Here is a 27,423-nt window from a genome sequence, read left to right as displayed (position 1 = left end):
TAAAAATGATTTGTTCTGTGTGAATTGTTAAACCAAGAAGTGTAAATAAAGAATACACATTTTCCTCAAACACGCTGTGATAGACACTTTATTTACAGTATCACATTCTGGAATAGGTCAGAGACCACGCTTTCTGTAAAACATTTCACAAATTCTTACCATATACTTGACATAGACAGTTGATGTGCAATCCATGCAATCTCCTATTACTTACAAGGTCAGATAGACACCAAACATCAACCAATGTTCATGTGGCTTGAAGAAGAATATAGAAATCAAAATGAAAACATATTAAAGTGACAAAGCTAAGCAGCTGCTTTAAAATATCATGTATAATAATGATCATGGTCAGTATAAAGGCTTTGCAAAAGGAGTGTTGGCTTTCAGGTCTCTCAGCAAAGTTGCTGTCAAGGGCTTTTGCAGTCTCTGTTCAACCTTCATTTTTGATAAAATACAGGACACTATCCCAGTTACTCAGACACAGGACAAAGGACTTTAAGTCTCTAGCATGCAGTTGACTGCTGGCAGTAAGTAGCAGGTATTAAAATAGCTACACTTGGGCAAATACTAGGCACTTATTTTTCAGATTAGTTAAAATAGCATCTGCTTTTTATTATATGGTTTTCAGATGCAGAACCTCAGATGGTATAAATTATCAAATCCATTGAAGTTGACTAGAACTATGATAATTTACACCAGATGAAAATCTGAACTATCATTGGAGATACAGCCTCACTGCAGGAATATTAAATGAGAAACGATGCCCAGTGGATGCAGCAAGAAGTCTGGAAAATCATTTGATCTGATTGTGTCAGTCAACCCATATGTTAAAAGCAAGGTATGAGAGTCAGGGGAATGGCTGCCAGTTTGTGGATAGGATTTCATTGTAATTTAAGTGCAGGTTACATGCTCCATTTTGTAGTAGAAACAAGATGATATCTGTGGAGTTGAAACTGCCTTCAAGAGTACCTCAACCAGGAATGCTTTCTGCCTGGTGGAGCAATTAGATTGCTGCTACTAACAATCAACTGTTATCACTGCACTTTGACATAAGCCTGGTCTGTCTCCCAGGAAAACCTCATCAGAAGTCTTTAAAAGACTTGGGCTGCTTCTGAAGAGAAACTTCCTTCAGTGCAAAGACAGAAAGCCAAACTGGGGAGAGGAGGACGGAGAAGATTTTGCCTCCATTCCCCACAGACACAGACCAAAAGTTGTTTCTTCAGATGCCTGTGAGAAAGGGTGGAACGATGGTCAAGTGTAGTTGCATGTAGACCAGCAAATGCTGTGCTGAGTGCATGCATGAAGACATGAGACTCCTTATAGGAGAATGTAAAAATCAACTGAGGAGTCATCTCACAACAGTTGTACTTTGGAGTCTCCTGTCTCAGTGGGAGTTGCCAGGCAGGTGAGACATCCAAAGATCCAATGTTAAAGACGATTCTTAAAAACACGCAATCCAAAATTAGAGTTCCCAGGGCATGGAAGCCTTGGACCATCCACCCAACAGACTCAGGCCTATGAAATACGAACTGTCTGTGGAAACTGGATGCTTTTCTTAGCTGTAGATTTCCAAAGTAGTTTGCTTTTTAAGTATGATCAAACAGCTATCTAATTCAAACATGGATGGGGGAGTGTAACACATAACAAGTACTCCTTGATGAGTGGTGACCAGTGAAACCACACAGAACATGCAAAGCAGTCTGATGAGAACATAAAAGAGAAAAACTACTCCTAAAAGTGAATAAATCATCTTCTTGGTAGTAAAATATGACTGTTTGGGAGCTTAGTTACTCACTTCATCTGAGTAGAGGCTAAGACCTGGAGCTACTAATACCAAGGTGAGCAATAAGCATAGCTTCCTCCTAGTCAGTGCTACAAAGACGAGGCGACCAGTGCTAGCTACTGCCTTCATGACAGCACTGGCACTCTTCTTTCCATTGACTTCTTTAATCAGTTGATTTATTAGCTTCTGCAAAAGAAGACAGGAAAACACAGGGACCTTTCTGTGATTTTTTTTTTTTAAACACATCCCTTCCTCATCGGTATCAAAGTATTTAAAGAGTTTGGGAGACTTGCGTGAGATACCATGGCCAACTTTGCACCAAAAGTCTGCCAAGAAGGGCTGCTATCAGGTATAAGGTTTCAGTTTGGAGGAAGACTAATAGAACATTCAGAAGATCATAAAGAAAAATGTGTGGCAGCAGACATACAAACATCCAATTCTTGTTAGGGATTACTTGGAATGCTGATCTCATTCAAACATGCTCCCCAACTTATTTTGAATTTCTTACGTAATTATACTCTGTTTTTAAGTTTTTGTCACTGCACAGAGGTCCCTTTTGTATAAGTTCAAATTTGGGTCAAGTTCAGAAAGGCTTCACAGCCATTAGAGACAGGACATTGTCTTTCTGCCAATGTGGTTTTGCCCCAAGCTGCAATAAGGCTGAAGTAACCATTGTAAGGGATCTCTGCATTTCTTATTACTTGCAAAAAAGAAATTTTCAGCCAGGCAAATACATCATTTTGGTCTTCTACGAGCAAAGAGGGAACTGGTTTGCTGTAAATAATGATAAGCTAGTGTTACTTATTATTTTGCATTTTTTCCTTTAACGCTAGATACCACTTTACAAGAGCCCAAAACCAAATTCTGGACAAGCCAAAAGATCAGGTGTCCATATGGACATATCCTTGGTGCATTTAAAACCATGCAGGAACACAAAAGTTAATGCTAGCACTTTTAATCCAAACAGTATTCCACCTTCCATCTGGAATCTTATAGAAGCACAGCTACCAGATGAACTCTTAATTCCTAAGATTGTTGCTTAGAAATTTCAATAATTAGAAAAGGGAGTATTAAAATTCCACATGTGGCTGGTTGTCCTCTGTGGACACCTTATCTTTAGGACAGGCTTTTATGCAGTCCGCACCCCTTGCCAGACCATTTAGACAGGTAGTGCTGCAGCTGTGAGCATCCATAGGCAAAAATATGAAGCATGCGGTAAGCCCATAGCAGAGCTGAAGTAGAACCAAAACCAGCTTGGTCCCCACAGGAGATTACGCTAGAACACCTACTGTGACCATCTGGGGCTGATCAGTTTTGTCACAGAAGTTCCTGAACCACCTAGTTCATCTAGAACATGTCTTTTAAGAAAGACAACTCGTCAGGTAGAAATGAGGAGAGATGGAAAGGCCATTATAATTCTCACAAAACTGTTCCAATGGTTAGATACCCATTGTTTAGGGAAAAATTTACCACACGATTCTAGTCAGGTTTTGTTTGATTTCAGCAACAGCAATTGGATAGTGTTATGTCTTTGTGAGCTAGATTGAAAAGCCAGGTCTTAAGTTTCTATTTCACTGCAGGTACTTTTGGACATTAGTCAATACATTTTTTGGTTTAACAAACCACAGAGAAAAACTTCCTTATATCACTCATCCTGTACCACAAGAATCAATGATTTTTTTACTTCGTAGAATAGCTTGGGTTTGAAGGGACCTTAAGGATCACCTGGTTCCAACCAGGATGGTTGGATGCTGCTGGATGCAGCACTCCCAGTGGGGCCTCACAAGGGCAGAGCAGAGGGGCACAATTCCCTCCCTCCACCTGCTGCCCACCCCTCTGTTGGTGCAGCCCAGGACGCAGTTGGCCTTCTGGGCTGCAGGCACACACTGCTGGCTCATGTCGAGCTTTTCATCCACCAGAACCCCCAGGTCCTTCTCCGCAGGGCTGCTCTCAATGGGTTCTTCTCCCAGTCTGTGCTCATGTCTGGAATTGCCCCAACCTAGGTGCAGCATCTTGCACTTGGTCTTGTTGAACCTCATGAGGTTCAGGTGGGCTGACTTCTCCAGCCTGTCCAGGTCCCTTTGGACGGCATCCCTTCCTTCTGTTGTATCAACTGCACCACACAGCTTGGCGTCATCTGCAAACTTGCTGAGGGTGCACTCGATCCCACTGCCTATGTCACTGAAAAGACATTAAACATTACTTGTTCCTAGACAGACCACAGAGGGACACTACTCGCCACCGGCCTCCACCTGGACACAGAGCCACTGACCACCACTCTCTGGGTGTGGCCATCCAGCCAATTCCTTATCCGCTGAACAGCCCACCCTTCAAATCATCTCTCTGAAATTTGGAGATAAGCATGTTGTGTTGTTTTCTTGCTCTTCTCTCAAAGATTTCTGTTTACCAACAGTCTTCTTGGATCCTAAACTGGACAAAGCAAATTCTAACAAAAAATTGCTTCAGTGACAAACACAGAACTACTATTGTCGTTGTAGTCTCTAGAGATTTCTCTCTTTGTAGCCAAGAATTACATGAGTCTTTTTGACCAAAGCATCATGTTCAGGAGTTCATTCATTGTTATCTTTCTTGATAAATCCCTCTGCACCTCTTCATTTCTCCTCTAAATCCCCAAATAAAAACTCATTAACAGAAGAAAAAATCCAACCTGCACTTTCAGTTCTTATTAGGTCCAGCAACACACAATTTTCTGAAGTTGAAAAAGGCAACAGCAGCATTAACTTTGCTATAATGTGACTGATGATTAGATCACAGGAATTATCTGCAGATATGGCTTTACTCCCTTATTTTTTACAGCTGTACCAATACAGTTGTTCAGAAATGATCTAGGGCAATTTTGTAAGGCTCTAACACTAGAAGACCTGGAAGAGACAGGAAAAAATGAGTGTGCAGGAAGAAAAGCACATATGTATTTTTTTTTTTCCATGAGAACCATTAGCACTAGCAGCATTAAGGCTGTTTTGTGTAAGTTGGGTCAGTTAGAGAGCTAAAAGATCCTCTGGCATGGGGATTGTCTGCACAGGGGAAAAACATGGTCTGTAAACTTGCTGATGATTATATAAAAGTGTAGTTTGATTGATAGCAAATGCAGAAGTAGTGAAGCAGCTATGGTACAAGACAAATATTTAAAAAGACTGGCTCAAAGTTCAGGAGTAAATCTATAGCACGGGAATGTTACAGAATTACTGTGAGATGACATAATGAATTAGTTTAAGCATGCAGCATAACTGCAGGCTTTAAAGATGATAACAGCCATAATACTCAGAGAATCCCAGAAAAACAAATTGGAAGGTCCCCTAAAACAAAAGGCTGTGTTTTCTATGAAATTTTATTTTGAAAACAACTTGCTCAACTGACCTTCAATGGTCCTGGATTTGGGTGTCTTCTCTGTTCTTTCTTGAGCTCTGGTATTTGGTGAGTAGACTAAACGGACAGGTGAAAATGACAGCCTGCTTTCACTGTTTACAGATGTATTACTTATTAGCTACCCACAAAACAATTGTCTGCTTGCATTCAACTTACTAAACAAAGTCACCTAGACTGCATCATTGACTTATCTTTGTGGCATATTACATCCCCATCTTTTGAGCTATGGTTATTAATTTTGTACAAACTTTGATGTCATTTAAAGCAAACATTAAGTTGTACATAGCAAAAATCGATTCCTAAAATAATCTTAATGTGCTCAGTCAAAATCCCCCATTTGGTATTTTGTTTTCAACCGTCAGTTAACCAATGTTCTGTTAAGTAACAGGTCATATTAGCATGACATATAGAAAGTGCCATGAAGTAGTAAGACAAAAAGTCAGGAAGAAGTCTAAGAACTACACAAACACTATTGTGATGTAAACACTGTATGTTTTATCAAGTGTGTTGTCTAACAAAACTGTGGTCAGATCTATTTTTCATATACCCATAGTTCCCAACATTAGTTCTGCCAATTTCCTTTAATAGCTTCTTGATTGGACTGATATAAGTTACACATTTTTGGCTGACGTAGGTGCTAGACTGACGACCAGTAATCATCTGAATTTTGCCCTTTTTGCTGCCAGTACTCTCAACTTTGTCAAGTCCTCTGGATTGTCTTTACCAGTTTCAAATTTATTGAGAACTAACAGTAGCAATCCAGATAGCTGCTCAACCAGTTAGAATGTAAACGCTGATTTAAGTTATCTGAACATGTGACATTTTAAGCCTAGCTCCGGTGGCTAACATCTTCCTGAGTTACTGCTGAAATAGGATGTGTTTTCTTACCCTCTGAAGTGATAAAGTTTGGGTTTTTCCCATACGTTCCAAACACAGAAAAAATATCTAATTAGTCGTTTATATATTACAAGCAGTATTTCCATAATTTCTATAGATCCGTATTATTCTTAGGACTAACATAACCCACCCTAAATGCATCATTTTCAGTCATGAGGGCAGCAAGGGACATGAAGGATGCTGTGTTCTTTGCAGACGCAATTGCCTTTTACAGCACTGACTCACAGGAAGTAGTAACTCTACATAAAATATTCCATCAGACTGGCCGATGTGTTATCCCAAGATGGTGTGCTGAGGCAATAAAGAGCAGTCACTGTTCACAGCATCTGTTGAAAGGGCAGAGTCAGCTTAAAATCTAGCCAACTTTCAAAAGTCACTTAAAAGCAGTTCTGTATTTTCCTACACATCTCCTAAATGACTTGTGAAGCTTATTTACAGAAACATGTCTTTCCTGCTATGTGACAGATGCACACAGAAGAGGGAACTGACTTAAACAAAAACGATGAAGCTAGCCACAGATAAAACTGCAGGCAAAAGTAATCAGGGAAATATTTTTGTTCAGGGTTACTTGCAACAGGTTGTAGTACTGTCATCCAGAAATGCGTAGTTACATTTGACTCTGCTCCTTTCAGAAAGAAGTGACCTGTACAGGGACATGAAGAAGCGATGTATTATTGAGTCCATCCTCACGCCGTCAGACCACGATTCTCCATATAAAAGACTTCTGCAAAAAATTCACACAACATGCAACAGCAACAAAAATTAGTTACAAGACTATCAACAGTTTATACCGAGGACAGCAGAGGACTGACTATGATCTAGGAGGTTCCTTTTACATTCCCCTCCTTATTTCCATTCACCCCAGGCTCTTTTTTTTTTTCTTTATATGTAGAAATAGTATTTATTTTATTTTATAAGTAGAACTTTCATCTTGTCTAGGAATTATCATTCTGTATTTTTCCCCAAGTGAACTGATTTCAACTATCTTTGCACTAAAGTTGAGCATAAAACTCTAGCTGTATTTGTATTTTTCAGTATACTTAAGAATCACCACTGACTATTAATATTTACACCATTATGTTTTCACTCATCAAGGTAAGATCTATACAAATGATACCACAAATATTCTCGCTGAGAGCACTTAAGCCAAACTAGCAAATTTTGCATAACGTTCTCTCTGCAAATGGTGAAGCGTATCATCATCCAGACTGTAGTCTGAAACATGCTTTTTCAGTTCACAAGCTACTTTCAAACAGTTGTCTTCGGAATGCTAATTTCACCCTTGTGTTGGCAGATCCATACAGAGCGTGTCATGAATGTTGCCATGGTTATACTCCCCATTTAGTAAACAGGACGAAATAAACCCACATTCAATGGCAATAATGCAACTTAGACCAATCCCCAGTTACTCTTAAAGTGGTTCCTCTTCATTTACACTTCTTAAAAACCTGAGTCAACACAGGTTGCATACTCATTTCCAAGTTGCTAGTATTAGGGGACACCGTCCCTTTCGATAAGTGCTCAAACTGAACACACAATTTTTCACTTCACGGACCATCCCTGCAGACAAGGCAAGAGACTGAGGAAAGGGAAAAAGTTGCCTTCTTCCCCCTAGCAGATGTGGTGACTGCAACTCATGAGTACCAGATGCAGGTTGTCACCACAGCATCAATTATCGGGAAGGAAACTGCAACTTTTGTAAGGCCCAGAGCTATTTTAGGAGGATTTTTCTGATGCTAGAATCAGTGCAGGGTGGATCCAATTTCCCTGGCAGCAAATGCCATTTAGAGGGTGGAGTTGGCAATAGACTGGGTTTATACACCAGATCATCCTTCAGCTCTTACTCACATTAGTTCTGCCCTTCTCTTCCTCAGTTCTTCCAGTCCTAACTCACAGCCTAGCGATCTCTTATTTTCTTTTTAAAGATCTCTACCTTTCCTAGAGAATTTCAAAAGCAGCCATTCAACTGCAGCCAGTAAACACTTGTTTAAACAAACAAATGAACAAAAAACCCAAACAAAGCAAAGATCAAAGCCTTCGTATTTACAGAGATAAAAGGCTGAGAGTAGGCTACAAACCAAACCAGGACTGGTCATCCAAGCGAGCGCATGGAGAGCTGTGCTGCCTGTGCTGTGCCCTGAGCAAAGCAAACACTGGGCAGCATCCGTCAGGCTTTGCTACTGCTCGGAACCATGGAGACATGGAAGAAGTTGATTTTTGTGCTGGCTGTGACAACGCCCTGAGAAGCACATATTAAAATTGCTGACTGGGAAGCAGTTCTGACACAGGGTACTGGAGAGTTTCTTCCTTCTCCTCAGTTTGGGGAGCAGTTACGTAGCATCAGACCTTTACTGCAGCTGGATAAATTCAGAGGCTCCGTAGAGACCTGTCCCTGTACAGAGGCTCCATTTTTTTGGAACCACAAAAAAAAACGTATTTTTACACAAACAGACCGCAGCAGATTACTATCCCTCCTGCTCACGGATCGCAACATTTGCAGGATGACTGATGGTGACAACTGCCTAAGGTGGCAGTCGGCCTGACACAGCGTCTCCTCCAGCCTCTGAACCACACCACGCGCGGAGCTGTATCTGCTCCCTCTGAAGGGCTCCGAGCACAGCCCAGCAGAGGACAGTGTCTAGCAAGAAGACAGCTGTCCCGTGGGTTCTGCCTAATTTACAGAAGCAAAGCAGCATGGAGACACATTAAGTATCAAGCGGTCCTTTCCTGTTCAGTAGCTAAAACTGCCGAATTCTTGCCAGTGCTGGCACATCCCGCTGGAAGCACAGCTCTAGCTTTCTGGAAATATATGAGTGCATTGTGCCGCTGTTATTCCGAGTGGAGAAGTGAAGCGGAGGCATATCTCTCGGCTCATCTTAATCCCTAGAGCACAGAAAAGGAAAAGGAAGAATGTTCTCCCTTTCTATTCAAAGCAACTTCAAAAGTTAGATGCTATTAGCGACAGACTGGTAGGAAAAAAAAAAAGAATTAAATCCCTGTCCAAGACACAGATTCCAATGAAACCTTTGAAGCTACTGAAGTAAAAGGAAGTACTTGGTTCCCTGACAAAATTTTACTGCAGAGCTCTAACCGTATCTTATCTCTATCTTCTGAATTTGATTACAAGGCTTAGCCTGAGATATTAGCTCTGGTACAATTTCAAGATTACAGGGCAGGAAGACTAAGACTAAGGAAGGCAACTGGATGGAACATTTATAGGCTGTTTGTCAGGAAAGAACTACGATGTACCACGTCCTGTCAGTACCAAAGCATGGTCACGGGTAGGTATGAGGGAGGAAGAAGGCATAGAAACAGGAAAATATACAAAGAAAACATATACAGTTTGTATAAAGCAAAGGTGAAATCATATCAAGATCATCCCAAATCCACATCAGTAAGCTGTGTTTAACTCAGAAAACTGATGGCTCCAAATGGATGCCACATTCCACAGCTCAGTTACCTGGTTTTGCAGGAATAACATGATAAAACAGGCATACATCAGTCTAATTAGCACTTGAGCTACAGAATTTCTAATTGTTTTTAAAGCCCCGGGACAAATGCCGAACTTTAACTTTGTTCATCAAAACCTGCTGAAGTACCATCACCTTTAGATGGCACTTTGCTAAAGGATGCTGCTATAAATACTGCTATACACATATGAGTCGACTATGAAATCCGAAAACAAACAAACAAAAAGCCAACTCCACGGAATGTTCTGCCCTCACATTGGGTCTTTACTAATTACTCTTCAGTGCACAGTTCCCTTTAACTAAACGAACCTTAACCAGATGGTACAGCACCACTTCAGTGCCATATGGAAAATCTCGGTCTCTGATTTCATAGGGTGTCTAAGTCATACAGAAGCCCTCGTGTTTAGACTGATCCCTTGAAAGCTTGTCTCCGATACAAACCAAGACGAGTCCGTAAATCCTAACTGGAAGTTTCAGTCCTAGCAGAGGTAGAGACACATTTGTAATATTTTTTGAACGTTAGTGGATTAGGAGCTTAACAACCAGTAATCAAAGCTTAAATGGACCGTTAAGAAAAAAGTCCAGTTTGGTTTCCCCAGCTTGCTAAAGGCAATCACTGGTGACAAAGTTAGAGGAAGCAGATATTGTAGCCAAGCTTTTTAAAAGAATGCCAGTTGTTTAAACAGGAACCATTTAAGTGTTGCTTAGCTATCTCTGACTGTCCCTGCCTCCATGCTTTCTGCAAGTCCTCAGTTATAATTTATAAAGGCACAGTAGCTCACAAAAGACTGGCAAATATCGGAAACAACGTCTGGCCAGGTAGCCAGCTATCTCCTCTCTGTGCACCGCTGTCTTGGCTGTGCTGGGGGAGGCAGGGAGGCGGCAGCACAGCCAGGGCCCTAGGGACACGCACCACCGGCAGGAGTTTCAGCTCCTGCAGGAAGCATGCGCTTTCAGTTTTTGGCATATGTAAGCTGTTTACTTGTGGGTACAGCTCTCTCACCATCACAAATGAATCTGGACTCAGAATCCTTGAGATGGGAAGCAGAGATTTTTTTTTTTTTTGCTTTAGAGCCATTCTACCAGAACTTAGCATCTTGGAAAATGCTCATAAGAGAATTTTTAGTGTATATAGTTTCCCTTTGCCATGGGTGAACAACTGGGAAAGCAAAGCCTTTCATTTCTGACACTGGTGGATTGAGAAACTCGCGCAGAGTTTCTATCCAAGAATTAGTATGTTGCCTGCCACAGCAAAGCAGCTGTTTGGTCTAATGCACAGGAGTCTGAAATAAAGTGCAGTTTAAAGGGAGGAAACTGTAGAAGGCAAAAAGGAGGTCTGTTAGTGTCGGATGCGTACCCACAAGAAGGCACTGCCATGATGTCTCCACTGAGACCACCAGCAGCACAGCTTTGCAAACAACCCCTCGCTGCTGGTGCATCGTAAGGGCAGAGGTGCTCTGACCCGTGCCAGTAGCCCTGTCAGTGGCATTTTGCAACTCATTAACTTCTGAACTGGCCTATCACATTTGTGGTGGAGGATGTCTGACCAGGAGAGGTTAAAGTTTCTAGAGCTTTGAGGAATCATTTTTTTAAACTATTATGAATTTTTAATCATTACGCAGATACCTTACCCTGATTAAGTCTATGTACTTGCTGCAGAGAGGAAAAAATACCCAGGAGACAATTATTTTAAAAACTGAAAAAAGTTTTTATCAAATTGATTTGCTTTTATTTTGATATTAGAAAAACATAATCCTTTAAAAATAAAGTTTATAAAAGCTTATGAGAGGAATAGCACCGTTTTCAGTTTGAGTGTTCACGAGTTCTGAAACTCAGATCTATAAAAGTTCACAATGAACCCAGAGTGATGTTAAATCTATTTTCCTCTCAGAGACAGGATCTTCTGCTTTTGACTTTTTGCAAAGGGAAGCAAGTTAAAACTCCGAAGAAAGCTGAGACCGCCTTATTTTGCTGTTCTGAGACTCTGAAATTCTGAACCTTGTAAATCAGTTACACGAGTTTAATTTTAAGAAGTCACTTGCACATTATCATTTTACTCGTAACAGTGATGCTTTTATCCCTAGTAACTCAGTAGTGAGCTAAACTGTCCCAACAGATATTCCAACACAAAGCTCCTTATAAGGAAGAAATAATTCCTTCCCAGGGTCTATTCTCAATAAATGTAAACTGAATGGGCTCATTCCTTGAGGAAATACAGAGCAGCATTAATTCACAGAGCTCTGGGACTCTGGCACACACAATGCCCACCCCTTCAGCCCATCTCAGAATGACTTCATACGTCAAGTATCAAGCCACAAAAAGGCAGAGGACACAGAAATGAATGTCAAGAGGATTTAGTTCAAATTAAGATGTTTATCTCTTTACGTTATTTTAGAATAGCGCTAAAGCATGCTTAGTATTTTAAGTACATTTTCCTAAATGCTTTTGGACGCTAGCATCTGACTCCAGTTTTAGAATCATCACGGAATTTAATTAGAATAAAAAGCTGGCCTTTGAAAGGGCTCTTTCAGTGCTGCTGGTTTATTTACACTTTAATAGAGAGACTCTGAAGTCTTAAAAGAGCTGGCAATATTTATCCTAGAGTATTTGATTTTATTTAAAAGGCTAGTAAAAGGCAAGCTTCCTATATTTTTAACTCCTGAAATTAAAAATAGTTTCTGAACATATCCAATGAAACTATTTAAGAGAACGTTATAAACCAAAAAATTGATTGTGTGCTATTTTCTTCATTGACCAGTCTTCATCAACACTCATCACTACTGTCTTTTACTCCTGTGTTTGCATTTCCAGAGTCACTGCAGTGCAAAGTATAGCGATATTCACTACCTTTACCTACACCGCTGTTTTTCAAGCTTTCCAACGATGTATGTTAAAATACATTTGGAATCCATAAAACCTACAGCTTTTTTATACGAACTGCTTTGTTATCTCAAAGTCCTTCATGAAACAGGTTAAAAAAACCCCTTATTTTAGCACTGTAAATTCAGCTGTTTCAGTACACCTATCAGTCTTTCTTGTGCTTGATTATTTTAATGCCATCACCTCTTGATATATTTTAATTAACGCTTAGTACTTTTGCTTGTGTCTTTCTGTAAAGCTCTAGCTCTAAGAACCATCTAGCATCCTTTCCTGAGTTTCTTCCTTTTTCTCCCTGATCCCCTATCCTCCTTATGTTTAGAAATATTTTATGCAGCACGTGAATCTAAACTCTTGTTCAGCTTAAATGCAGGAATGCCAAGTCTTTCTCTGAACGGTTGTTCTTGTTCTCATCTTTCCAGATAAATTTTAACCACCAGGGAGGGTGACTTTCGCTGGCCAGCATTAGGTTGTCTGCAATCCATTTTCCACATACAGACCATTGTTTGCTTCATACAAAGACAACTGTGCAGCTGTATGCGATCTTTCTTTCAAATTAGGGCAACTGGTAGAATGTTCTGTCCTTGTGTGCGTTACTGCGAGGAACGAGAATGACTGCAAGCAGCCAAATGCTTTGAAACATTAAGAACAAATTTCACTGAGTGGTCGCCAAGGGTACTTCTCCGAGTAGCTCACAGAGCAGACTTTGATTAAGTGCAGGAGGTTAATCATGTTAAGGCTGCTGTTCTGCAGCTTTCCCTCTGTGCAACTCTGGAATGCAGACCTTCCAAAACTGTGAGGCAAAAAAAGATGAAATGAATGCTTAGCTCAGCAAGGTCCTTCCAAAAGAAGAACATCCACTGAAAGAGAAACTGACTACAAATTTATATACGGTTAAGCTTTAGTACATTTTAATTTCTTTCCTGGAATTAACACACCCTTCTGGTTGTTTTCAGAAAGCTGAGGAGCTCAAGCGGCAATACTGGCAGGACAAAGGAACTTCAGAGTATAATTTGTGAGCTGTTACGCTGCTACATCGATGCAGAAGGAGCCCAAGGAGAAGCGTAGCTGTTGCTTACGGCATAATTTCAAAAGCAAAGATGCCATTACCTCTTCGTGTACTTCCTAGCCCAGGAAAGAAAAAAGCTTCAATAGCACCCCGTGTAGCTATTAATATTCATAGACTTAGTGGGAAGTAGCTATTCCTGCTGAGTGGTAGATGGATGGAGAAAGTGGATCTGTGGGCTTTTCTCTTGGATTTTGTAAGTGAATTTGATAATGGAAAAGACCTGAAAAGACCCAAGAATGACTAAGTTGAGGTAACAGACACACGGGCTACTTTTGCCTGTTAGGGAATTTCTATTTTTCATTGGTGTACTTCTCACTCTTCTTGTTCCTCAATTTTTACTGTAAAGCTTCTTTGCTATGAGAGGAAGAATTCCTCCAATAGCACCAACGTGTTATTTTTATTGCAGCAGGTGGCTAAGACCTGTTAAGGCACAGCCATTACCCAATTTAGAAGAGCATTTCTACTGACTGGCTAGACGCTTGCTTAAAACAGAAATAGTGCTAGAGCGACGTAGAAGAAAAATTGCTTCAAGATGCGAAAAATTATTAGCAACGACTAAGCGATGGGGACAAAATTAAATACATTTTTCCTCTGCTGCCGTGTGCGATCGCAAAGTCGTTAAGCTTTCACCGCGACAGGCGTTTCTTTTCCCTGATCCCGGACACACCGGAATCAGCGCCACGTTAGCCGCAAGAGGAAGCTCACCACGCCCGCCTCTTGCCGGGAGCGCTCAGGCTCCTCAGCACCCCCACGATCCGGTGGGAGCTCGGTAGGCGAGGCCAGCGGGCCGCCCGCACAAGGGGTGCCCACGGCGACCCCCAGCTGCCCGGCAGCACGGCGCAGCGCCCCGCCAACGGATAAACGAATAAAAACGGGGCTGGGGGGGGGTCGGTACCTAGAGACAAAGGGAATCTCTGCGGGTGGAACAGTTCGGTGCTACCCCCAGGCCAGCCACGCGGCTGCTGGCGCTCCCCGCTGCTCCCAAGGCACGGCGCCGTTACCGCACGGCTCCCGGCGCCCGCTGAGGCACCGGGCGGCCGCTCCGGCTCGGAACGCGCCACAAGGCCCCCACCTAACGGCCGGGCACCCCGCGGGGGTCGGGGCCGGGCCGAGCCCCCCCCCCCCGGCGGTCCCGGCGGCGCGGCGGAGGGCACTCACCTGCGGGCCGCCCGGCCGCCATCTCACCGCCGGGGCCCGGCCCCGCCGCCGCTACCGTAATGTCGCGAGTTGCGCGGGGTGCGCAGCCCCCCCCGCGGCACGCGCCCGGCCCTTACCGTATTCCTCCTACTGCGCGCGCCCCGCGCCGCAGAGGTGACCGGGTTGAGGCGGCCCCGCCCCCGCGTTCCGCTCCCTGCGCGGCGTCAGCGGGGAGGGAGGGAGGGGGGAGGGAGGGGGGAGCGGCGGCGGGGCGGGGCGGGGCGGGGCCGCGCCCCCTTTTTCCCACACCGAGCGCGTGACGTCAGCGGGGGCCGTGCGTGCGTGCGTGCGTGTGTGTGTGTGTGTGTGTGTGCGTGCGGGCGGGCGCTCGCCTCCCCCCCCTCCCGTGGGCGAGGCGCTGGCCACGCCCCCGCCGCCATATAAGGGCACAGGGGGCGTGTCCTCCGGCGGCGGCGGCGGCCGTCCGCCCGGTGCCGGTTATAGGCTACCGCCACTTCCGCCGCCCGCTTAGAAGCGGCGCGATCATGGCGGAGCGCGGACAGCTCCCTCCCCCCGCCAAGCGCCTGTGCTGCAGACCCGGCTACGGGCCGGGCTGCCGGCCGGGGCAGCGGGCGGGCGGCGGCGGGGGGCCCGGCGGCGGGGCGCTGTGCGCCGGGCCTTCCTCCGCAGCCGCCGCCGCCGCGCTGGGGCTGCTGCCGCTGGGCAAGACGCAGAGCCCCGAGTCGCTGCTGGACATCGCGGCCCGCAAGGTGGCGGAGAAGTGGCCGTTCCAGCGGGTGGAGGAGCGCTTCGAGCGCATCCCGGAGCCGGTGCAGCGCAGGATCGTCTACTGGTCGTTCCCCCGCAGCGAGAGGGAGATCTGCATGTACTCCTCCTTCAACACCGGCGCCGAGGACCCCGCCGCCGTCTCCGCCGTCGTCTCCGTCTCCGCAGCCTCCGCCGCGGCCGCCGGGGGGGCCGGCACCGCGCCCGGCGGGGCCGCGGAGGCCGCCGCCGACGAGAGCCGCCTGCCCTTCCGCAGGGGCATCGCGCTGCTCGACGGCGGCTGCGTGGACAACGTCCTGCAAGTCGGTGAGTCACCGCGCGTCCGTGTGTCCCCGCGTGTGTCCGTGTGTCCCCGCCGCCTTCCTCCCCCCCCCCCCCCGGTGCTGTCCCTTTAACTGCCGGTAATCCCGCCGGGCTCTGCCCCCCTCGCAGCGCCCACCCCCGGTAATCCGGGTCACCGCCGTGCCGTGCCCCCCCCGCAGGGGGCTGCCGTGGGGAGGGGGTGCCCCCCGCCTTGCACGCTCACTTGCACACTCACATAACACGCACACACACACACGGAGCCGCCGCCGGTGGAAATGAATCAGCAGAAGGCGGCACACGGGGGCGGGTTTGGGGAAAGGGGGGGGGGGGGGGTCGGGGAGGAGAAGGCTTGGGGGGGGGGTTTAAGGGAGAGGGGGGGGAGGAATGCGGCGTGCTCCGAAATAAAGAGAAGCGAAAACGGGTGCGAGACCCCCCGGTCTGCGGTGCGGGGGAGGAAGAGGAGGAGGGTGTGTGGGGGGAGCCGCGAACAAAGGCATTTCTAGGGCAGCGGCGAGCGGGAGGGACCGGGGGGGGGGGGGGGGTGGACACACGAAATCCGCAGCGTGCGTGTTATTTTTGTTTTATTTATTTATTTATTTATTTATTTTTGGGGGGCGGGGGGGGGGGGGTGGGCGAGGAGCTTCGTGACAACAGCGGTGACAACGCTGGGGGGAGGGTGGGGGGCTGCGCTTCCTCCTGCTGGAACAATGCTCCCTCCTCTTCCTCCTGCTGCTGCTGCCTTTAAAGGGGCACGGAGGTGGGCGCACTGTTCCTGCGGGGAGGGGAGGGGGGGGGACGTCTCTCCTCGCCCCCCACCCGGGGTGGGGGGCGAGGAGAGGCGTCCCCCCCTTCCCAAAACACGCGTGGGAGACCCAGCTTCCACGGGGGGTGCGCTTTGTGGCTGGCGGTGCCCCGCGGAGGAGGCGGCGACCGGGCACTTTGTTCCCATTTTCATGTTTATTTGCGTCTCTTCCTTCCCCCCCCCCCAACCACACATACATACACACACACCCCGCCCCCGAGGGGAAGCCAGACAAAAGAGCCTGGTGAATTACTGTGTGTTATCTTCTTTTCATAATTTTTATTATTATTATTATCATCATCATTTTTTTTATATGGTTTCACGCACGGCGCGTCCTCTGAGCCTTTTGTTCGTGCCGGGCTCTGTCCCCCCGCAGCCTGCCGGCTGCTCTGCATGGCCATTTATTTCCCGAAGGGAAGCTCTCCGTTCCCGTTCCTAGGCTCGCTGCCCTTCCCTCCAGCCTAGAGGGAGTTCGGCTCCAAGACAATCACTTTTTTTTTTCCTCTCCTCTCTCTAAATCTAATTAACTTTCTTATAAGTTTCATCTTTTGGCTTTCTCTCCCTTTCCAAAGGTCTGAGGCGCATCTGTGGTTCCTCAGGACTGGCAAAACCAGAAGTAGGGCTTTTTTAGTTTGGTTGGCAGCGCTGAGTTTTTTTTTTTCTTCCCCATTTGCTTGCACTTGATTCTGTTTGCAAGCGATGAGGAATGACAGGAGTGCACATAGGGAGGGTTTCTTGGCTGATTACATTTAAGCCAGGAATTCACTGTGAAAATAAAGCCAAGGGGCGATAAATAAAAGATGCAATCTTCCCTAGGAGACAGACACCCAGCGTGGGCTTTGCCTCGCTTGCTTTCAGTGGTGGAATAGGCCTCAGTCAGTAGCTGTGAAAGGAAAAAGTAACTTTTTGTATGGCTCCTAAAGGGGAGGGGCGTTGAGTAATGTTGGCAAGGGTCAACATGAAGAAAGAAAATATGCATAAATACAACTGAAGTGTTGACTGCTGCTTCTGGAGCCCTTACACGCATTCCAAACAAACGCTGAAAATACATATATTTTCTCTCCTTTCCCAACCTTATGTGAGCCTCCTTTGGAGAGCCGTGAAAAAAACAGTGGTGGAAGCCATCGATAGCGAACACGTCGGCTCGTCCCATGGCTCGGGTGGCCGGGCTGCTGGAGGACACCGCTGGCACGGGTCTCCTCCGGAGCAGGGAGGTGCGACTGAAAGCAAACTCAACCGGGGCGAGTTGGGTTGGGTGGGGAGTGGGATCGGCTCCGTGTCACGCAGCTGAATGTGTGGCATTGAGGGAGATTTAGCGCGGAGTTTGTGTAAGCGCATGTTTAGCAGCCATATAAATGTGAACTTATGTTCTTTGCAGTGTGAGTAATGGAAACTCTGTAAATGTTTACTGTAGTACTATGGAAAAGTGCAGCTATTGGACAAAGTACATTTTATTACATATCAGTTGTAAGAGACTCGCTTGTAACACTATTACTATATGCAGGGGATACAGATTTGATTTGCGAGGGGGACGCATAAATTTCGCTTTGGTGGTAGTTGAATGGATCCATTTGCTTCTGAATTTTACATCTTAGTCTAGCCCCGCATAAACATTCAGACAATCTTTTCACAGCAACTCGTTTCAAGCCATAGAATTTCAAAATCCTGGTGTCTACATGCTGCTGGAAGTCTTCACGTGCGTCTGCTTCGTGGCCCCAATTCGTCTCACACGTGTAATGCAGAGAATAAAAGGGAGTTGACGCGTTGGTGATATGCACAACCCGTGTTCTTATTAATCAGGTGGTAAGGCTGTCCACTAGCCATTTAAAGTCGAATGGTCGTCCTAGCATCATAATTAGTATTACTTCATTTTGGAGGATTTTTCTCCAGAGAAGTTGGCTTCAAAATTGTACTTGCATGTAACTTACTGGTTTTTGTAGCTTTTTTGATATCTTTCAACTGGATGTAAAGATTTCTTTAGATTGTTTATAAAAATAGAAGGTATGTTCTTAGAACAAACCATTTAAACAGTATAAAATGGAGCTTTTCTACTATATGTGTTTTTCATGTATTTCAAGCCAAGTATTTTTAGTAAAAGTTGCAGTCTAAACATGAAAGCGCTGGGTAAATACAACAATCTGGGAGGAAAATTAGAAATCGGCTGTGCTTCATTTGGCCAAATTCATGAAGATGCCAGGAGCGAGCAGACAGTTTTAGCTGGTGGAGTGTATATTTGGTTTCTGAGGTTAGTCCCAAATTAGTATCCAGCGCCGTGCCGCCGTCACGGCGGTGCTGTCAGGGTTAGCGAGAGGTGCGATCCCTCAGTAGCGCAGCTGGCGTGGCGAGAGCCCTATGCCCTGCTTGGGGAGAAGGGGAGAAGCCGCCTTCCCCCTGCTCGAGGACTTTCTGCTCCGAGCTGCACTTGCTGCAGTGGCCCGAAGCTCGTCTCTGCCACTGAGCTGCATCCGCGTTAGAAGGACCTGATGTGTTTTTTTGGTATGCCGTGTAAGTACTCCTGGAACATCCTCGTCTGCCTCTAATTTGAGGTTGGCTTGCCTGTGCTGCACGGACCTTGCTTGCTCATACGGGTCTCCCTTTAAGGTGTTAGAGTCCTCTCCGCAGTAGCGTAAGGCTTTGTAATCACCGTAGTCATGCCTCTTAGGTATGAATGGCAAGAGGGTGAGTTGGAGGGAAGAAACTCTAAGGGAAGGGAAACAAAGTAAAGAATTAATTGACTGGTGCTTACCGCAGCTCTGAAATTAATGTTAACGTTGGGAGGTGGAAAGCTACCTTGTCTGGGGGAGAAGGGTTCAGCTGAAGTGTCATCAGCGTGGAGCTGCGGGTTTGCTTGTCTGAAGCCCCTCGGTGAGATGTCATCAGAGGGGTGCAACCGAAATGCTTTATTTAAGAAAAATAAAGTAGAATTTCTCAAGTGTAAAATAATGCTAGGAACTCCATGGATGTTTCTTTAGTTGATTCCTAAATGAAGTTAAGACTTGGGACTTTTTTTCCTGATTTTCTTTTGATGAGAAGTATTTATCTTCTGACTCAGAGGTGCGTTTATCATCTATTATTCCAGCTAATTATCCCCCCTTTTTTCTTCCTTTTTTTTCTTTTAAACAAGTATGAGCTACAAGGTGGCGATTGCGTTTGAAACCAGGAGAAGCCATTTTTAACCAGGAAGAGAAGCTTTACAAGACCCTCCTGGTAACTGCTGTCTGCAATTCTGGCTGAATGGGATATACATGTATGGTAATCAGCAACTTTCAGGTCCTTTTAGTGGATGATGATTCCCGTTAATCACTTTTGTCCTTCATGGCCATCTTTGCCCAAAACAACATGGAACTGTAGAGCACATAAAACAAGCGTAATTTCTCTTCTCTGAGGGTTTAATTGTTTGAGTGCCAGCAGTATAATGTGAAACACCTTTCCGTTGATAAAAACCACACCAGGTATATTACTAGCGAAGCTGGAAATGCACCATGTAGCAGACATGATGATCTTCGACAATGCTTACAATATATATCTATTTGTTGATGAATCTTGTAGGACACGTGGTTTTAGTAAAAAGAAAAAAAATTAATAGCAAGTAATATTAAGTTATGTGACAGAACTAAGGCTGTCATTTGTGGAGATACAAACATTGTGTTCTGCGTTAACTTGTTGGTGTCCTGGTATGTGTGGTGACCTTTTTCCACGGGGAGAAGGTTGCGTTAAACTCCTCCTCAAACAGGCAGAGTTTATCTCCTGGCATGCCAAAGAAACAAGCATGGTTTCTTCAGCAGCCAGCCTGATGTTGGGGTTTGGTTAGGAATGTATGACTAAAACAAGCAATCCCAAATTTGTTAATACAATATTGTGGTAGGGGAGTAAACAAATGATGTCTGACTTTTTTTCTGGACTCTTCTTGAATTGGATCCAAGACCACTAGAGTCTTGCGAAAATATCTTCAGTGATTTCAGTTTCAGTTTGCTTTAAGAAATAACTACCAATATATCTGAGTTCCGGAACAGAAACAAGTAAACTCATTTTCAAGTATTTCTTCCTGAAAGAGAAACATCTGAATGCATTCCAGTTTCCTTGTTAGATTTGGAATGCAATGTATTAATTAGGGAATGCGCAAGCTATTTTCGGTGTGTATGCATGTGTGCTCTGATGTACTATCCTTGACCTTGAATAATTTCTGTGGAAACCTTTTTTAAAAAAAAAAAAAAAGAGGAGGGGGAAAGAAGCTTTCTTTCAAGACCAGGTTAATAAATGTGGAAAACTTCAAGTCAACTCATGCCTTCACTCAGTTTTTCTAAAAATGTCTAATCAGGATTTCAAGAGAAAGTGAGCGTTTTACAGTGCTTCCAAGATGTGGAAATAAAACTTCATAGAGCCTTTCCATGTAGTTATAAATAGTAGGATAGATCTGTAATAGGAGCGTGTCACTACTGCTCTAGAAATGAGTTCTTTCTAAGTAGAAAATGATTGGTGAATCAACGCCCATTACAATTTTTAAAACAACAAAAAAAATAATCAAAGTTTTATATGGGGTTGACCTAACAAAATTTATCATTATTCGCTTTAGGTCAGTTTTCATGTTTCTCATGTTTCATATTTTCCCCCTAACTTCAAGGCTTTCCTCACTTGCAAGAAAACAGTTTCCATTTTCAAAGCTTGCTTTCAGTTTAAGAACGTGATTCCATCTCTGTATACAATCAGATGTTTTGGTATGTAGCAATTCTTGGATTTGAGCCAGCTGTCATGCCAGCAACTGAAGCTTTTTCTCTCTCTCTGTCTCTCTCTGTACTTTGAGACGAATGGTTAATTAAAAGCAATATTTGTGAGGGTAGGCTGAAGCTATTCAGAAGTCAGCACTGGACAAATTGTTTTTCCTTAAAATTCAGTAGCTAGTTACTGTATTGTGCTGCAGCACTTGCTGTCTCTTTTTTAATCTGCTAAAATTGAGCCCTTACATAAGACTCTGGTAAAGTTATAACTTGAAAAAAAAAAACTTAATTGGAGGAAGTGTATTATCACATATAGCGTTTTTCATTGGTGAAGGATGAGGTACGTTGGTTGGTGCCCTATAAGACGTGTCTGCATGGGTTTGGTTTTTAATGTCACCTGCTGTTCTGGTAATCTAGTTATGTCATGACAAATCCTGAAGTTTTGTAATACTGTAGCAAAACATTTGTGCAAACTGTGGTAATGTAGGAATGCAGCTGACACCCCTTATTTTCTCTTTAGCTGGTTTTCTTTGGGGATTAGGCAGGAGAATTTACTGCTCCTTGAAAAGAAAGGGAAGAAAAAGGACCCAACTATTTTAACTGACAATAGCTATCCTAATTTATGAATATGCTTGTCTGTGACAGGAACTAATTTGAAATTTTAAAAAGCTTTCATGTGCAGCAAGGGTACAGATTTAATCCGAATTCTGATTGCCTGGAATGCAGTCAGCCTGACAGCATGTGAATACTTGAGCACTGTCCAATAACTACACTTGTTGTGCTGGGAGATCTGTCTCCTTGAACTTCCAGTTTTTCTTCTTGGTTCACTATCTGAAGCTACCTGTGTAAAAAGCTTCTCTCAGCTGGATATGCACGCAGCTCTTGATGTGTCCTCGTGGCCTCCCGTGGCCTGGATCGCTGGCGATGTCAGCTGGTGCCATGTGCTGGTGTGCGTTCCCCTTGTAGCTACGTGCCAATTACCGTGATTTAGTGGTGCCCTTGCGATGCCTTCTGACGGGGCGGCCGTATGCATCCAGCCTTCGTTGCCTTCGCCCCGCTATGAAGGTCTGGAAAACTTGTGATATAAGTTGCTATCTCAAAAATGAGCTTTTTTTCCCCCCCTTAATTCTACAAACATGTAAACAGAACGGAGGAGCATAGCCTTCTGCTAGTAGGTTAAGGGAAGAGCATTGCTTTGTGGTTAACTCAAACTGATACAAGGCCTGCTGTAGGAGCGTAGTGGCCGTGCAAAAGACCTTTTCCGATTTGATGCAATTTCAGTGTAGGCTGAAGTGTCTCTCAATGTAGCCTTCTTACCTATACTTATTAAACCTTCCTGAAAAGTGAAAAATGAACTGTGAAAGAGGGCCATCCTTAACTGCATTTAAAGTATATTTTAAGGTAATTGGTGATGTGCACCGTCACACCCTTTAAGAAGGCGGCCTTAATCTTTTTTCCTCTAAGCCTTTCCTCCGTGTTGCAATTGAATGTGTTTGACAGTCTTGAAATATTTGGTAATTTTTGCTTTGGAAATGCATGGGCAATGGCTGAGAAGGTCTGACATTAATTGGAAGGATGCAGCAAAACCTGTCAGTAAATTTAAGTTCATGCTAGTAGAGCTAGCTGATCAGATAAATCAGAAGCTCATTTACTGAATTAATGCGCTAAAAACTCAGGTGGCTTACCTTTTGTCCTGCTTTATAGTTATCAATTTGCCTGTTTGCCTAAGTCATGTTTCATTGTTAATTGGTGTCAGGCCCCTCTAATATGTTATGGGGTTGTTGGGAAAAATATGTGGGGGAGAAGTGGCATAATAGAAATTCAAAGAAACAGGCGTTATTACATCTTTATTGTGTCTATTTTATTTTATTTTTTTAGCCAAAAGTCAATTACATTCAAACAATCATTTTAAAGTCTAGGAAAATCAAATGTATGTAGCTGTGTGACTTCTAAGAAATGAGACACTTTGTTGTATGCACGCCAACTTTAACTGCTAACTGGCTACTGACAGCCGGTGGTAATGCAAATACAGTGCAGGAACTGTGCAGGAATTGTGCAGCTGACTACAATGTTTAATTTATACTGAGTAATGAAATAAAGAACATTTGACCATTGAGGCACTTAAAATTGGATAAACTGTTTTATAAAGTCTGAGACAAGTTTGCAGCCTGTAATACAGTAGAGGATCAAGTTTGCACATATTCTACTTATTTTTGTTTTTAATGTTGTGTTAAAAGAAATGTTTTCTGTTAAAGGATTTTACCAGCACTGTCTCTCTTGGACTTGTTTCCTTAAGTTTTTAAGCTTAATTTCTTGTTTTATACCAGTGGCTTCTTTTCTTTCTGTGTACCCATGTTCAGCTATATATGGTGGACACAATGGCCATGCAGTCTCTCCATCAGATTGACTTCTAGCATACCCTTCTCAAGAACATCTTGTGAGTTTTACTAATACTTGGTTTCTACATTGAGCTTTGATATTTTGACTTGCCTGAAGTTTGCAGAGCATCAACCCACATTCAGTGATCAATGATAGGAATCATAGCATTCATAGCATGTTTGTGGAATGTATAAGTAACTGCATGTAACATGGTCTTACGGTTTCATATGCTCGGCAGCTGGTTATTTTTGCCACTTACCTGTAGTTTTGACCATGGAGTGATGGCAGATGAAATGACTGCATTAAGAATGCATTAACAAAAATGGCTATTATCCTCAAGTCTCCTGGAAAACATGGGCTAGTCAGTGAAGTTGCATGAAGAGCCTTACCATAAGCGACTGATTACTTGCACAGCAGCAGTTGCCTCAGTGAAGTACTTACTTTCCTTCTGGTACTTGTTGGAAACAATGCACTGCTTTGGGAGGTTGGAAAGTAGTCTTAGTAAAACACTGGATTGCATATTTACAAAGCTGGCCTTGGTGACCACATTAAGCATGACTTGGGCTTCTTCAAGGCAATTCTGCTGAGTCAACTGATTTTGAGAGTTCAAGAATGGGGAAAAATCAATAATCTAAATGAATTGTTTAATATATTAGCTACATGGAGGAAACCTGCAATGCTTTTATTCTGAAATACTGTGTTACGACCAATGACAACCAGGACAACTGGCTGTACCGCTGATGTTGCACATGCAGAATGAGTCTCAGTTCTGCCATTGATTTAGGTTGTAAACTGAAACCTTGCAAACTGACTACAATTAGTGTCCTGGGGATAAAATACCCAGTTCATTATATTTTGTATCTGTGGCTGGATTTGGTGTAGCTGTATTACGCAGAAGCATGAAACTTCAGTTTCTTTTCTAGAGCAGAGTGATGACAAAACGTGTAACTGTGGTGGTTTTTTTTAGCTCTTTGTTACAGCAAGCCATGATACGTGAGATAGCAGTCACGCAGCTTTCCTGGTCAAACCTAAATGCATGAACTAATAGAGATGACTTCAGCTGAATGTGCTACTAATGCATGAATGGTAGACAGTGACTAGAAATAGGACTTGATGTAACAGATGCCTTGGCAGTCTGATGGGATAAGGAAGCTGAGAATAACTTGATTAGTGCTACTTAGACCTTTTAGAAGCAGCACATTGCTTAGTTTTACTGACAGTTTTCAATGATCAAGCTTTACATTGTTATGTATCCTGGCAATAACTTACAGGCTTAATTTCTGAGTAGTTACGTAAATGATAAATGTAAGTGGCTGTTTGGTGGCAAGTGTTCAGGAGTTTGGCTTCTTGACTAAGATGTACTAGAGGAGAAGAGAGGTAGTGAGATGCTGGGTTGACCTTTATGGGTGAGAGGCTTGGAAGAGAAGTGAGGAAGTGGTGATGCCTGAGATAAAGTAGGGGTCAAAGTGCTCAGTAGATGCCTGAAGAAGGGTATTTAATGAAGATATAGTCTGAATGACTGACTGCTCCCTCTGTGTGGTCTACTTTCAGTGGGTAGTAGTGAAGGCATGGAAGAGGATAGACTTCTCTTCTACAAAAAAAAAAGGTGATTGAAATGGAAAACAGATTGGGAAGTGCAGTTGCCTTTTTAGATTTTGAAACTGTAAGATATGTTGAAAGTTATGAAGTGACTGGTCTCTTACCTCAACCCTTACATACTAATTTCAGTTTTGTCAATCAGGTTTTATCAACAGGCAATAAATGGCTTAATTTTAAAACATTCTATACTGGAAAAAGGACAAGTGTGTGTTTCTTATGTCCTTTCTTTTCCTGTGCAGTAGTAAATACGTGTGTTACCCAGACTTGTGAAAAACCTTTTTTTTTCAGGGCTATATATTGTGCTGACATATGGATAAAGACTGGGTATGCATTGAGGAAAGGATGGTTATCTGCTGACAAATGACGCATGGCTTTATTAGGCACCTATTTGGACAACGGTAGGGAGGAGGAGAAGAACTGGCTGTGTCAGTGCAGGGGTGGTCAGGATTGGAGTTTCCTCTGTGGATAAGAGGCCATGCAGAAGACAAACCTGAAACTGTTAGGGTTAGAAGATGCTTAGTACAGATTGGGAACATGGAGAGAATGTGAACACTGTAATCTTATTAGCTGAAAGATCTAAAGCTGCTTTTTTTTTTTTTGGTTTAAAAGGGAGCATTTGCATATGCAGGCGGGACAAGGAAGGGTGCTGATGTCAGAAAACTGAATAGTCCCAGTGTGGAGAGTAGGCTGGAAAGGAGCAAGATGCCAGTAAGATCAAAGCTGCTGCTCCCTGATTAACTCAAAGTATGGAATGATAGCTAGCGAAATGTTAGACTGGATAAATGGGAAGATGTGAATCATGGGCATGCACTTCAGTGAATCCCTGTCTGTTACAAGGTCCATCTTCCCCTCCCTCCTTGAATAACAAAAGGAAGTTAAGAAGTACAGAAAGTGTTGGGAAACATCTCCTGAAAGGAGGAAGCAGAGGATGACTGTGCGATGAGACACTAAGCTGTGATTTTTAGGAAGTAAAAGGAGAACCACAAAAGCCAGTAAAGGTCAAAAGTTCTGGGAGAGGAGTCTTCAGTTTACAGAAGTGCTGAAAGTTAAAGCAATCCAAATCCTGAAATGCATCCAGAAAAGTCTCCTGGAAACCTGAGTGAGAGCTGGCTCCGGTGTAAGGCCACTGCGCTGTAACCAGCAAATGCTCCATGGTAGAACCACATTCCAGACAAGGGCCTCAGCGTACTCAATTATTGGGACGTGGGAGAGAGAAGATAGGGTTGTGGAGAATGCAGTGGCACGATACTTCTGCCCGAGGTGCTTGCGTTGTCACACGGGTGGATGAGGTGTGGGAGTCAGCAGCGTAAGAGTGCAAGAGAAGACGTCTGGACATTATTAGCATTGCACACGTGAAGCTTGGTAGGTAGGTGGGGGGCAGGTTGTCTCCAGGTGTGTTTTGGGCCAGGCAGCTGAGAGGGTTTGCCTTGTGTGTGACCTTAGCAAGGAAGCGAATGTCCTGAGCCTGGTAATGGGGGAGCGTGGTGTGAAAGAATAAGAAAGGAAGTGAAAGGAGATCCGTGTATCTTGTGGTTGCTGCCAGTGATGCTTGTTCGAAGTGCCAGAAGTACAGCGTGAAGGGTATGTTTGTGGTCTGGTCTGGAGGTTGGCTGTGACTTGGTCTCTGAGTAGCTTGTCACAAGCAGCGTAGGACACCTGCAGTCAGCTCAGCACAGGCTGGGTAGACCTTTGGCCTGTCCCCTGCAGAGCTTGGTGCTGCCGCACGCCACTCAGCTCCTTCCTTTCACACGCAAAAGCACTGCCAGGCCTTGGGCAGGTCGCTTTCCTGTGGGAACAAGTATGCTTACGCACAAGCGAGGCTTGTTGGAAACATGCACTGCAGGTATCAAACATCACTGTCCAGCGTGGTGGCTGCAGCTCGTCGAGTCCTGGCGTGGGCACGGGGCACTGGGAATTAGTGTCACGATGGATGGGCCTCCATGAGCTCAAGCTGTGCCTGTCAGCTGTCCAGAGCATACCGTGCCAGCTGACAAAACCCGGGCGGGGGCATGAAGATGTTGTACAGATCAAAGTCTGGGACCAGCAGACTAACGTCTCCATAAGTAAAGGCTGAAAGCTCAAATACAAGCCTGATGTCTGTCTGTCTTTGCTAGGCAACCTCAGGATACCAGCCTTACAAAGATTATAAATGACAAAGGCCATAAACCTTTCCTCTGAAAGAAGTTGAAACTGTATTTCCAGTTGCAATTTAGCAGAGT

At 44.3% G+C, this 27,423-nt stretch overlaps 2 protein-coding genes across 28 annotated transcripts in view; one reads left to right on the top strand and one right to left on the bottom strand.

Moving 5' to 3' along the window:
* Positions 1-49: 49 nt before the first annotated feature.
* Positions 50-14,864, bottom strand: LOC310889902 (uncharacterized protein; the record flags this gene model as incomplete). 27 transcript variants are annotated; one of them, XM_083818135.1, is made up of 5 exons in its annotated part: positions 14,758-14,864; positions 8,146-13,207; positions 6,636-6,710; positions 5,162-5,227; positions 3,505-3,956 (listed from the first exon to the last, which is right to left on the bottom strand). In XM_083818135.1, exons 2-5 carry the CDS (start codon positions 8,267-8,269, stop codon positions 3,505-3,507), a joined length of 717 nt encoding a protein of 238 aa, XP_083674261.1. In that variant the 5' UTR covers positions 8,270-13,207; positions 14,758-14,864. The 27 variants fall into 27 exon arrangements, 8 of the variants coding, with proteins under 8 accessions (XP_083674264.1, XP_083674266.1, XP_083674265.1 ...); XM_083818137.1 differs by having other exon boundaries at positions 8,146-8,950; positions 14,758-14,819; XM_083818134.1 differs by lacking the exon at positions 14,758-14,864 and adding an exon at positions 14,642-14,756.
* Positions 14,865-15,084: 220 nt separating this feature from the next.
* The window catches only part of ZSWIM6 (zinc finger SWIM-type containing 6), a 114,956-nt gene continuing 102,617 nt past the window's right edge, over positions 15,085-27,423 (top strand). Inside the window, 3 exon segments of the mRNA XM_083816156.1 lie at positions 15,085-15,545; positions 15,547-15,581; positions 15,584-15,712. Of these exon segments, the coding sequence (XP_083672282.1) occupies positions 15,166-15,545; positions 15,547-15,581; positions 15,584-15,712 (544 nt within the window). The 5' untranslated portion in view covers positions 15,085-15,165.

Source organism: Anser anser, assembly GCF_964211835.1.
Source record: "Anser anser genome assembly, chromosome: Z".
In the NCBI taxonomy this organism is placed as follows: domain Eukaryota; kingdom Metazoa; phylum Chordata; class Aves; order Anseriformes; family Anatidae; genus Anser; species Anser anser.
Note: the sequence above shows the minus strand (reverse complement) of the source record. Positions and strands in the feature narration are given on the sequence as shown.